Source organism: Anarrhichthys ocellatus, unplaced genomic scaffold (genome assembly GCF_004355925.1).
Source record: "Anarrhichthys ocellatus isolate YVR2014 unplaced genomic scaffold, GSC_Weel_1.0 scaffold1, whole genome shotgun sequence".
NCBI classification, from domain to species: Eukaryota; Metazoa; Chordata; class Actinopteri; order Perciformes; family Anarhichadidae; genus Anarrhichthys; species Anarrhichthys ocellatus.
The window spans coordinates 11,166,180-11,179,705 of NW_022280031.1; the positions used below are offsets into that span (position 1 = coordinate 11,166,180).

General features: G+C 41.5%; 1 protein-coding gene across 1 annotated transcript in view; it reads left to right on the forward strand.

Annotated features, from left to right (window-relative positions):
• tacc1 (transforming, acidic coiled-coil containing protein 1) overlaps positions 1-11,769 on the forward strand; it is a 14,399-nt gene extending 2,630 nt beyond the window's left edge. Inside the window, exons 3-14 of the mRNA XM_031843300.1 lie at positions 1,876-2,172; positions 2,803-3,976; positions 4,858-4,921; positions 5,604-5,793; positions 6,713-6,777; positions 7,249-7,380; positions 7,480-7,556; positions 7,686-7,729; positions 8,323-8,486; positions 8,579-8,685; positions 8,803-8,923; positions 9,632-11,769. Of these exons, the coding sequence (XP_031699160.1) occupies positions 1,876-2,172; positions 2,803-3,976; positions 4,858-4,921; positions 5,604-5,793; positions 6,713-6,777; positions 7,249-7,380; positions 7,480-7,556; positions 7,686-7,729; positions 8,323-8,486; positions 8,579-8,685; positions 8,803-8,923; positions 9,632-9,697 (2,501 nt within the window). The 3' untranslated portion in view covers positions 9,698-11,769. The remainder of the gene's footprint in view (positions 1-1,875; positions 2,173-2,802; positions 3,977-4,857; positions 4,922-5,603; positions 5,794-6,712; positions 6,778-7,248; positions 7,381-7,479; positions 7,557-7,685; positions 7,730-8,322; positions 8,487-8,578; positions 8,686-8,802; positions 8,924-9,631) is intronic.
• The last annotated feature ends 1,757 nt before the right edge of the window (positions 11,770-13,526 follow it).

Sequence of the window (13,526 nt, forward strand, 5' to 3'; positions counted from 1 at the left end):
TAGAGAGAGAGAGAGAGAGAGAGAGAGAGAGAGAGAGAGAGAGAGAGAGAGAGAGAACTGTTTGAGACGTAAACACACTGCAGTCACAACACCGCGGTGAAGCTGAAGGTTCTCATTAACGTTACAAATACCTAACAGATCAGAAGAAATGTCGTTTCAAGCACACATTAAAGGCGGTGTCCCTCCTCGAGTCGTTGGATGCAGTCTGATATTTTTAGGAATTTACCTACCTACAACATTTTAGCTTTAAATTGTACAAATTTAAAATTAAATTGAAGCACTATCTCAAGTTCTCAAGTTTTTTCATGGATCATATAAATGTGTTTAGTTGCAATGTTTTTATTACAGGTACATAAGGTTACTAATGCCCAAGTAGTGAAACATGTTCTGCATGCTCGGTATGTAAGGTGGCATGCACACTGAGTTTTTGGGTGTGATTATGGCAGAAGGACTGTCACTGAGAGGAGGAGCCTATAGCAGAGTGTGGGAATGACCCTTGCTCTGGTATTCAACAGGTTCAACAAAAGGATTTGGTTTGCCCCGTTTTGTATCGGTAACTGATCGAGGTCACAATGAGGGGAGGGACAGAACAAAGCTTGTTATCAGGATGAAACCATCATGTAGGTCGCTTTTCAAAGAGGTTTGTAGAAGACCGTGCAATTCTCATTTCGGTAGCAATAAATCCTTCCTTTAAAGCAGCTCCGACAACATTTTTCCAAAAGTGTACATTGTGAAGGTCAACCAGTATGGAGCGAGGAGGGAGTTCCTTTTTGTTTCAACCACAAACATCCCGTCCTGCAGCTGTAAATGAGGAAGTTTGAATCCTGGCAGGCAGGAGTGGAAGTGCCTCTAGAAACTTCTTTGAATGTAAACATACTGACGTCTCCATTGCTATATCAGCATCAGTCTATATATGCTGGAACAGATAGGTAAAAAGGCACTTAACGTTAAATTGATTACATTAACTGATTGACACTTGAGGATTACTTTGTATGTCTCCTGAATGGATGTATACATGTGTGGTGAAATGCATGATCACCTTGAGTTAACACATGAATAATTAATGATCAATACCATTTGTTATAACTATATACTATGTTGCATTGTTTTAGTTTTAATAACATTGGAAAAAATGCTTTGAGTTCAGAGATAATCATTTATATGATATAGATGTGTGTTCGACTGGAAACAACTACTGTGCACAGGTGCACTTTTTACAGCCATTAAAATCAAAGTATATCACAACAAAATTGTAAACAAATGCAAAATAACTAATTCCATTCATTCAATTTGACCCCATGTTTTGCATATTATTGCAAACAGGCATGCTGTGACACATTCTGCATTTATAAACACAAGAGTGAGAGAACAAAAAGGAGTCATACTTTTCTATTGAATATGTATGTGGACCTGGATGAGGACGTGTTTGTATGGGCATGTTGGACTGCAGGAATACTTTGAAAATGACACTCTGGCAACATGCTAATGCGTGTGGAAGTAGGTAGGAACACAGCAGGCTGTGCTTGTCTCCTAGCAACATAATATTACATGATGGCGAGTATGACAGGCATACTGAAATATGTTGAAGTGTCAAAAGCTTCCCATAGAGGCAGTACATACTCCACAGCGGCCGCTGCCCCTTTAGTCTTAAACACAACGCAAAATCAATCATTTAAATGTCGTGGCCCTCATGGTAAGACATTGCCATGGCAACAGCAGCAATAGGAACCAATCAGATGTCACCTACATCTGAGTTTGGATTTGATTGGAGAGATTGTCAAAGGGATGAAGTGTGCATGTTGTTTTATTTTTTTGCATTATGAATTGGTTTTGGTTAATTCTGGTGTTTTTTTTCCCCCCACAATTCTTCTTCAGATGTGGATCAGGAGGAGCAGCTGATAGTGACTGCTCCGGTTTGGGATCAGGATATTTTGCTCAGCCACAACATGGGTCAAGATGAGCCTGCAGTCCCCATGGGTGCACCACTGGAAGTAAACATCCAGACCCTAGAAGCAGAACAAACAGAGAATCTTTCAGAAGTCCTGGGCTCTGTGTCTGTCCCTGCTCCATCCTCAGTGAAGGAAATTGCTGAAGTCGCTAAATGCACAGCGCCATCCACAGAGCCATCCCAAGCCCCAGTCCCCGTCCTAGTTGCAGATCCTGTCCCGGATGTGGCTCAAGCTCCAGCTCCTACTCCACCTCCTGCTCCAGCAGAACCAGAGATGGTGGAGTCATTGTCAGAGGCCAAGCCTGTGATGCTTGAGTTCGGTCTGGATGAGGGGACAGTCAGCAAGCCACCTCCAAGGAAATTAAGTGGTAAAAAGTCAATCAGCAAACTCGCAGCTCCTACTCCAGCTCCTGCTCCAGCTCCTGCTCCAGCTCCTGCTCCTGCTTCTGCTTCTGCTCAAGTTCCAGCTCCTACTCCACCTCCTGCTCCAGCAGAACCAGAGATGAGGGAGTCATCGTCAGAGGCCAAGCCTGTGATGCTTGAGTTCGGTCTGGATGAGGGGACAGTCAGCAAGCCACCTCCGAGGAAATTAGGTGGTAAAAAGTCAATCAGCAAACTCGCAGCTCCAGCTCCAGCTCTTACTCCAGCTCCTGCTCCAGCTCTTGGTCAAGCTCCAGCTCCAGCTATAGCTCCAGCTCCAACTCCTACTCCAGCTCCTGCTTTTGCTCCAACTCCAGCTCCTACTCCAGCTCCAACTCCAGCTCCTACTATAGCTCCAGCTCCTGCTCCAGCTCCAACTCCAGCTCCTACTATAGCTCCAGCTCCTGCTTTTGCTCCTACTCCAGCTCCTGCTTTTGCTCCTGCTCCTGCTCCAGCTCCTGCTCCAGCTCCTGCTCCAGCTCCAACTCCAGCTCCTACTATAGCTCCAGCTCCTGCTGTAGCCCCAGAACCAGACTCGGCCCTTAGCAGTGAACCTGCAGTCAGTCCAGCTCCAGAGCCCCCTGAGCAGAAACCTCTTGCTGAATCAGAACCACAGTGCAATGGCCTGGATCAGACAGAGCCTACTCAAAAGACTAAAACCAGCAAGTCCAAGCCTCCACCCCTGACAGTAAAGGCCTCACTGAATGATCTTGCCCAAACAAATGAGGAAGAAGAACTTCCTATTCCCAAGGCCACTTATAAATTTGACCCTGACCAGCTGGATGACAGCTTCAACCCCTTTCAGTGCGGCGGATCCAAAATCCAGAACTCTCCCCCACCGTTCGGTTCAAGCTCGCTCCCCAGTCTCGAGCCACTCGGTAGCTCCTTGCCTGTGTGTGAGGCCAGCTCAGTAGCTCCAGCAGAACCAGAGATGAGGGAGTCATCGTCGGAGGCCAAGCCTGTGATGCTTGAGTTCGGTCTGGACGAGGGGACGGTCAGCAAGCCGCCTCCGAGGAAATTAGGTGGTAAAAAGTCAAACGGCAAACTCGCAGCTAAGAGGCAGAAGGTCAAAAGATCTGAGACTCCCTGCAAACCTGCACCCGAACCCACAATCTCAGAACCAGTGTCTCAACCAGTGTCAGAACCATTTTCTCAACCAGCATCAGAACCATTTTCTCAACCAGCGTCAGAACCAGTTTCTCAACCAGCATCAGAACCAGTTTCGGATCCTCTTCCAGAAACTCCTTTGCCGGTTTCAGACTCTACCGCACCTCTGAACCTTGATGATATTCCTATTCCTAAGTCAGGAACATATAACTTTGATCCAAATCAGTGGGACGACCCGAACTTCAATCCGTTTGGAAGCAATAGTGCGTTGAGCGGCACTCCTGTGCTCCCGAAGAGCTCCTACAGTTTTGATCCAGACAATTTTGATGACTCTGTGGACCCTTTCAAACCCTCAAAACCCATGAGCACTGAGGACTCGTCCAGTAGCGCCCCTCAGCCGGAGAAGAAAGTGAAAGACGAAGGCAAACAGAATGCAGTGCAACCGGCGCGGGAGAAAAAAGTGAGGCCGATTCCCAAGAAAAACAAAGAGAAGACAATCACGTAAGTCTACGGCAAAATGAAAACTTTCTTTCTTGCCCCAGGAGTTTTGAGATCGTAACATTATCACCAATATTAACATTCAGATTTCATTTTATTCAGTTTATATGACATTTTAGGTTTAGATTCACTCCACTGAGCTTCCTCTTCTTTGGCTGGACACACTTAACACTTCATACTGGCCATTGATGTAAATCCCAAACAGGTTATATATAAGCTCTTAGAAGTACTTATAGCTGCAGTAGTTTGGACTAATTTCAGCTTTTCCAGGTCTGTCGGCAGCTTCTGTTGATGCTCAAATTTTCAATTAACACTGAACGCCTTCAGTCACTCACAAACTCTCTTTTATCTCTTCCTCCTGATCTGTTTTACGTTCCATTAATCAATATCCCCCTCATTCTTCATCCTACTTCCTCTTGTCTGTTACGCAACCCCCAACCGCTGCTTTCGCCTACTACTACTACTACTACTAGCCCCAGGACATCTGAACAAGTCAAGTTTCTCTGTTTTCTGTTGTAAGTACTCTCACTATCAACGCTCTCTTTCTTTCGTGCATGCTTGCTTCCCATTTTACTCTCAACGTGGCATCTGCTTTGTCAGAAAAAATCATTGGTTTATCCTTAACTTTCAAGGCCATATACATCAAGTTAATTTGTCCTGTTTTGGGATCCCTCCAGAAGTTGGGCAACACTAGAAGGGTTATGCTAGTTATGTATGTAGCTGTACCTCACTTGTTATGGGGCTATGAAATTAGCTCAAAAGGCACAGAAATACTTGCAGCTCTGTGGTTGTAGAAACAGGAGGAAGAAGACGTTTTTAAGGTTCGCTGATTTTAGATCTATATATTCTGACCCTTGTGTTGTTGCTTTGTGCTTGTTTTGTAGGAATTCCTGTAAAGTTCAGAAATATGATGAGAGCCAGGCCTTGGTGCTTGACGTGTGCAATCAGGTAATGTGTGTTTTGTCAGCTGAAATGTTTCACCTTACTGCAGTGACACTGCAATGTCCATTATTCAGCAGCTGTCTAACCTTTTGGCCTCATCTCGTTACACACACACGCACACACACACAGGAGCATCAGCAGTGGCACCAGCTCTGCAGTGCTGGTTTGGCATGGCGACAGATATGTGACTTATAACTCTGCAGTCAAGTATAAGTCTGCTGCTACTATTTGCCCTCAATATTATCACCTCCTCCATGCTTAGGAGATATCCTTAACGATATTGTGTAATGCCAGAGTCTCTAAGAAAATGTATAATAACGCAGTTTGTCAAGGCCCAGTCCACCAATATTACCTTACATAATGTAACTTCCTCAGGATATTGCATCTTGAATATATTCATGAAATGGAGTTATATTGGATCTTTGGGATTGTAATAAATTATACTTGTGTATGTCGACAGTAATGTACTGTATCTACATTTGTTCATTAAGAGTTTCAATTCACAACAGTACACACTTTCCCATATAGGAAAAGTTTTTGTTAATGCTGCTTAAAACTGAATGTTTTTTTTCCTGTAAGGAGTTTAATAGTATATTTATATTGAGTTGTCTTTAATATTTGATATCTAAGTGAATCTAATCATGAATCCCATTATAATGTGGATCCTTTCTTCCTCCCTCCTTTTCAGGAGGAGGATGAGGTGGTGGCTCACACCCCAGAGATCACTCAGCGGGTTCATCACGCCACTGATGAGGAGAAGCTTGCCTCCACTGGCATTAAGAGCCAGACAACAGACAGCCAGGAGGAGAGAGGAGAGCCTGAATGCCAAAAAGAACCTGCGAAGAAACATCCAATCGATGATATTTATTTTATGGATGGTATGTTTAGATCTTCAAACCCTCAACTTTCCCTTTAAGTCAGCTTTAGTGGAAGGACCAACTCACCTTCACAAAGCCATGCTCGTTTTTATTCTGTGAAACAAACAGCACAAGTAGACTTAATAATTCTATCGATAGTCCTGAATCTGGTCTCATTTGTTCCATTTGACCTTCTAAATTGTGATGTATTAATGATGGTAGTATTTTATAGGACATGCAATATGAAAGGTCAGTGTAAGCATGTTGTTAAATTTGAGATTTCTGTGCTTTTTTTCAAACTTTGAAATCACATCCGCGGTCTTATTGTGTCCCCATTTAACACTATATGCAAAAATTAGGAAGAAAAAAAATCTATTTATCATGTTTTTATTTCAAAATTCAATCTCTTCCTTTAAAACAAATAATGAAGTGAGCTTTTACTGGCCAATTTCAACCAACAACATCACAACATCCATCCGTCAATCATCTGCAACTAGAGGTGCCAGTTCCAACGGGATGAAATGGAAACTGTGAACAAGGAGAGTGATTCAGTTACATAATTGTCTCAGTTACTCTGTTGGAGAATCTGCAATGCCCCAAGAAAGTGTCAAACTTAATAAAGGAATAAAATGGAGCATGCAACCTCAGCAAAACCCTGTCCCAGATATAAGAAAGTTATAAATGTTACCCTGGGGAACAAATGTTTCCCATAGTCTGTCTGTGGTGCAAGTATCGCACCATATTTTCAGTACGGAAACAAGGGAATCGAACAAAAGCTAGACAAATAGTGCCCACATTCTGCCGACGTTCAGGTGAGTTTTTAACATGGAGCACCGAAAGATTACTGTGTGGATTATCTTTTCGTAAAATGATGGGTAATTAGTGCAGTTAACAGTTGTCATTTTTCATTTAATTGTGTGTTGTTTTTTTCTCCTCAAAGGTTCTGGCAGTAAAATTACAGATGACAAGGAGGAGAAGGACACCTGCTGTCTGAAAGATGATATGGTAAGTAGACTGTAGGAACCACAGGGACGGAGCAGTATGAATATTTAAACATGACCGGCTTGTTTTGCACCCACGGTTTTTTATCTCATTTACTAAGAAGATAGTTTAGCCAATAATTGTAATACTGACTAAACTATTAGCCAGTAGGACATACTTTTTTCTGCTTTTTAAGTTTTTGCTCTCTTATATCCCGACAGCTATTTTGCTACAACAATTTAATAGTTTAATAGTCTCGCATAACATTTTTCGAAGATAACCACACTTGCACCTCCAGGTTATACAAGTGTTTGATTAGTAAAATCAACACATGTGAACAGTTTTCCCAGAGCGCACCTTGCAAAGACATCATGTGATCTGCAATGAAAAGTTAAAGCAGCATATGAGGTGATTAGTGACAAACTGTAAGGATCATGGATGTTCTCGTCAGATCTTAGACTGAGCCCACAGTATGTTTTTCTGCATGTTCCACAGAGTGAGATATGTATGACCCAAACAACAAAGATGGCCAGCAGTGAGGTCCAAGACACAGCGGCCCTGTCCCAGGACAACATGCCTCTGAGTGAGATGGATAAGGCAGGAGTGCTCACCCTGATCAGAGAAGAGGTATGCCACTGTCAGAAAAAACGGTTCTCCTTTGATGATGTGAATCCGACGATGGCTAAGTTTATAGATCTTAACCTTAACCTCGTCATGTCCAATCAGATCATGACTAAAGAGATTGAGGTCAACGAGTGGAAGAGGAAGTATGAGGAGAGCAGAACTGAGGTTTTGGAGATGAGGTATGGAGCTTCACTGTTTCTCTTGAACCTTGCTTCACATTTAAAACAGTATAAATATAGATAATGAATACCAATACCTTGGAGAAATAAAGCTGACAAATGTTGCACTTTCTATTTTTATCTTGACAGGAAAATAGTTGCAGAGTATGAGAAAACAGTTGCACAGATGATTGGTAAGTTGCATGCCACCTGGTGGTGGTAAAGTCTACATGCACTTCATGGCACCAGAATGTGTGTGTGTTTGTATGACTGCTCCCCAACATTGTGAGACATCGTCTTTTGTTGGGTCTGTTGCAGTGCGTAGGATTTGAAATAAAAATTTGACAATGAGATTCAAAATGTCACCTCTTAGCCTTATGTTGAGAGTGTTTACATCTAGTGCTGATCTTCTATATTCTACAACGGCCTAAAGGCTGTGGCCCAAAATGTCCAGCAGACGCTAGCTTCCCTCATGATGCTCTGTCAGGCCTGTACTGCAGGGCATGAGGCCATGTGTCTAACCTGGTCAGTGAAGTATGTTCCGCTGTTTGAGCTGTTGTTTGTATGTTTTGGCTTACTGTTCTGCTAAACTGTCGTAAAAGTCTGAGACTAGAGTAGTATGTATAAAAAGAGTCTCAGACGCTCAAGCACCCACAAGGCTGAGAGTTGCTAGTTGTGTGAATGACATCAGCTGACAGGAAGTAAACATTGAGTCAAGCTGTTGCCTATAGTAATGCATACATGTAGCCCTTTAAATCTTGTATTTTGACTCCTCTGTTGGTTGCAGAGGACGAGCAGCAGCAGAAGTCCCTGTCCTGCAGTAAGTCGGTCAGGCAGTTGACCGTAGAGAGGGATCAGGCCATAGCCGACCTCAACTCTGTGGAGCGCTCCTTCGCTGACCTCTTCAGGAGGTATGAGAACATGAAGGGAGTCCTGGAGGGCTTCAAGAAGGTCAGTAAAGCTATGAATGTCATGAGATGCTCTCCAGCCCGCTGCCACATATGAGCCAGGTCACTAGACGTTCTCCGCATGTGTCTCTCCAGAATGAGGAGGTGCTGAAGAAGTGCGCACAGGACTACCTGATGCGGATCAAGCAGGAGGAGCAGCGATACCAAACCCTCAAGGTGCACGCTGAGGAGAAACTGGACAAGTAAGCTTCCAAGTCTGCGGTTTCTGATTCCTGGATATAATCGTCAGGCAGGTTTTTAATAATGACAGTCTTTCATTGTGACGATCTCTCTTGTCTCCCTCACTTCCGCTCTAACAGGGCTAATGAGGACATAGCACAGGTACGTGCCAAGGCCGACTCTGAGAGTGTCGCACTCAACGCCAGCCTGAGGAAGGAGCAGATGAAGGTGGATTCACTTGAAAGAGCTGTCCTTCAAAAGGTAGGATGCTTACAAACATGATTAAGATTGGTTCGCTGTGTTAAACTGTTTAAGTGGAAGGCAGGGTATGCTGAAAAAAACACTCTGGATGATTGAGGTTAAAACCCTTTCACTAACACATTTTTTAGTTTGTGTGTTGGCTCTGAGTTGATACAAAATAAATGATAAATGTCCTCCAATCAGCTCTTTACTTATTGCACCAAAAGTAACTTTTTGTTGTTTTTGCTTTGGAAAAGTATCTCCTGTTTTGTACAGTTAGATCGAATAGATTTTATAGCAAAATCCCACTCCTGTGGCTCTGTACAATGTCCAAAAAAAAAAAAGATGCAGATAAATGGTGTTCAATTCGTGTTTTCAAAATTGCTACTTCATCATGCAGGCATTCTGCACAGATTTTAGAAATGCTCTTCTGCCAACACACTGGCGCTTTAGACACTAGGGGGCAGTGTCTCGTATACTAAAACCAGACTGGTGAAAATTAAGAGGATTTAAAGACACAGAACCCAATCATCAATCCCTGAACACAAATATTAGGTAGGTTTTTCACCATTTTGTACAGTTGGATGTTGTAGGTGTGCACGTCCAGTCTTCTGCAAGCCATTCTGTGTACATATTTAAAGACTTTTATTGTACCTGTCCTGTTATGTTTCTGTCCTGACAGCTTTAACTCCAACTTCTAAACACTCTTCCTCTCTCTGTCTCTCACAGAATCAAGAGATCGAGGAGCTCACGAAGATATGCGATGAGCTGATCGCCAAACTGGGAACAGAATAAGAGGCCTTTAAATCAAACTCTCACTGCGACATTGATGTAAATACTGTACATGATCACACTTAAGCACACTTCAAGCTCTTTCTCTCTCCCCCTGCGTACATGTTTTTGAAAAAGCAACAACATTTGAAATACAGATGGTTGCTCTTTTCAGACTGAAATATGATACCAGAGCAATCATTTTTCATAGTGTTAATCGTGTCATGGCAGTTGAAGAAGCACAGAGTTATCGTGAGGTATATTTTAATAATTTTGAAGGAGATTTATTGATATTTGGCCAAGGATTTACATTAAAGCCTCGTTTTATTATTCAAAGATTCATCCACCTTTAACTGTTGTGTGTGCATTGGTTCTATGACAAAGAATTTACATTTCTGTTTTATACAGTGTGTTGAGCACAATACTGTAGGAAATAACGTTGGAACTAAGGGAAAGACGATGTGGACACACAGCACAGACATCTTTTAACACAGTGTGTCTACACTGTAATTAAAGGTATAATATGCAACTGATCACCATCACTTATGAACCACTAGAAGTGTGTTGTGGTGTCCTTACCTACAGAAACCCTGTCCTCTGCCTGTATTTTCTCTTTTCGTCTTATTTTGCTCTTCTGGGCGTCAGCAAAGAGCTTTTGGACCCCACATTGGGGATGTGACCCCCAGCCAATAATCAGGGTGTTCTGGCCCGTTGTCATTCCCAGTTCAAACACACCCGCTTTGTCCCGCCCCTTGGCGCACCGAGGCTCACAGGCCACAGCAGGATAATTCCTTTAAAATCGTGCACCTTCCCACAGGTTTGTGAGGAGGTGAGCATGTGTTTATTCGTGCCTCAGAACATAACTGCCGTGAAACAATCAGAAAATAATGTTTTATTCTTGGTTCTCACTAACGTCGGGCAATTGAAAGTGGCAATTTGACTACATATTATACCTTTAACTGTATTGATGATACAGTCTTCTCTATTGAGTGACTAAACTGGCCCTTGTGTATTCGTTTCCTGGCCTATAGAAAAATGTCTTGCTGCCATTTCTTTTGTGATACAGTTTAGTTCTGTTGGTTATCTTCTTTCATCAGCAAATGAACTATAAGGTAAGTAATATTACATATATACTTTATATCGTATTTCTTAAGTTGCCTTTGAGTTTGTTTGTCTGTGTTTCACATTGTAACATATACAAGTGTGTGATGAAGTCCTCAGTTATGCAGTTAAACCACAGAGTTTTGACATCATGTACATTTTGCCTACCATAAATCTCTGCGATTGTTAAATATGAAGAGCACTTAAGAGAATCTTAGATTCTGTTTCTTATTCATTTGATGGTTTGACGGTGATGACACTTTGCTCTTATTATACTGTAATATTAAACCATTTTCTTGTTCTGCGTTAGTCTGAAAGTTAGAAACATTCTGTTGCCATGTTTTTGGACTATTCATATTTTGTGGGAGCCCAAATGTTACTGGTGTGCCTTTATTTAGTCTATTTTGTAAAAAAATATAGTTTGCTATGTTCCTCCATGCCGTTGTTTCGAAACATTGTGGCCAAAGTGTTCTGTATACAAAGTATAGATATTTTATGATCAAAAACATCCTGAAAAGTGAGTAATAATGAGTTTGCAGTAAAGTTGAAAGTCTATGATTTGGCAACAAGAGAGTTCATCAGTAATATATAATAATAATAATAATAATATCCTCATTGCTAGCATCAGCATTTTCTGGTCCGATTAAACTTGAAGGAACGCACAAGTTCGTTTTCGGTCGGATGTGTTTCAGATATAAAGGACAGGTTCTTCTGTGGAAGCCTTGTTTCACGTCAGCACAATCAATTGCCAAAAGTCCTTGTAAAATGACATGAGTTTCAGTGTGACTCTGTGTCCTATTATAGTGGTGTTACATTAGTCTGAGGGTGCTTTTCGATGCAAATACATTGTTACAGTACAATATGTGTAAATTTTATACTTTATGAAAAGAATATTGTTCTTAATATTTGTAAAATTGAAGAATTAAGTATACTCAGATTGTATGTGAATGGCTATATTTTGTGAATTCCTGAATAAATGGTTAAAATGTAATATATTTACTCGTTTGCCTGAATCATTTAAGCGGAAAAGATAACAGGTCGAAAACACATAATGTCTTTGTTGTTCCTGAAGCCACTATCACTGCAGTGATGAACCAAAACGGAAGCAAACTCGGCCATTTTTCATTCCTACAGGCAAGCCAGACACCAAATTTCATCCCTGTTTTTATGCATGCAGCCAATGTCCTGTTGCTTTTTACAGACATGTCATTAGTGGCATTTTGATTGTGAGTCAAGAGGCTGCAGTTTCCTCCAGCAGCCAAAATGAACAATTATAACAATGTAGTCATAAACGTATGAGCAAAACAGTCTCTGGTCATATGGCGTGGTCCACAATGGTGACGTGTCAGTGATTTTGCCAGCACCCGCCTGTTATTTAACCATTTGAATATTCATCTCTGATGTCAAATTTAAAATAAGAATAAATGTCACAAATAGGGTCAAATGCACCTCTGCCAGCATGAAACAGTTAACTATATAGTGGATCCGTTTAACAGAAGAACGGACGGATTGCTGGTATTCTTTACCAACAATCCACAACAGGTTAATGATGTTTACTCAACAATTTAAAAAAAGATGACAATTGAATGGAGGAGATGTAGAAGCCTAGAAAAGCTTCAGATGGCAGAAAGGTTGGATGATGTTCAGTCTAATTTCTTTATATTTGGTGTTGCTTTTGTCAGTAAATTCTATGGCTGCCACCTTTTAGTCGTTTAGTCAACTAATCCCTTGTTTAGGTCCTAGTCGACCAAGAGTTATTTTGTTGATTAGTCATTTTTATTATGCAGAATAACTTATTTCTAAGAAACTTATGAGCACATCTTTAGTAAACACAATAATTAAAATGGTGATTTTGTGTGTCTCTTAGTGAAAAAAACTAGATTTTCCATATCTGTCGATTAAATCGACAAATAAATTAACTGTCAAAATCGTATGAGTGTTAGTTGACTAAGAATTTCTTTGGTCGAGGACAGCCCTTGTAAATTTAAGAATTGCCTGTTATTACATGGCTTCAATGTTTATGTTCTTAATTGCATTTACACATTGTACAAATTAGTTGGAGCCTTCTCACCACATGGTGGTGTGCTTAAATGCCCCCAGTACCACAGACGCAGGGCAGTTCCTGGTGGGACTCTAAATAGAGTTTATTCTGACAGATCAGTCGGAAAGGTTTAGACATTGGCAGTTAGTTAGTCTAGAAAGCTTTGTTTGGCATACATAATTCATATTTCTTGCCTGGTTGCATCATGGGGCTCCCCTACAGCTGAGCAGGTCAAGATCCAGGGTAAAATTGGTTCTCCATTGTGAAAATGTGAACATTATTCTTTTATCATTGATTTTATTCTCAAACACTGAACATAATATCTGCCTATCTACCTGACTTGTTTTATCAGCCACACCTTGTCATGTCCTGTCAGCCTTACCATGATAAGAAGAAATCCAGTGGACTTGACTGAGCTTGTTTGCTGGAAAAGAAAAGTGTAAAAAGTACATTACATATACATATTCATAAATGAATAACCAAAGTTCCACGGAAGTCAATCATGTATTAACTTTTTAATTTAACACTAAAAGAGATAGAGTGCCAGTCTCACAGTAAATTTAACTTTGCATAACGTTACATGATAGGTCTCATGCACTGTGCTTTTGTAACTCTGGTGATTGGGCCAGAGAGGGCGGGTCCAGGATGCTGAGACGGCCTCTCATTGGCTGCTCTGCGTGTTGAGAAGTGGGACGGTAGCGCGCGGCCAGC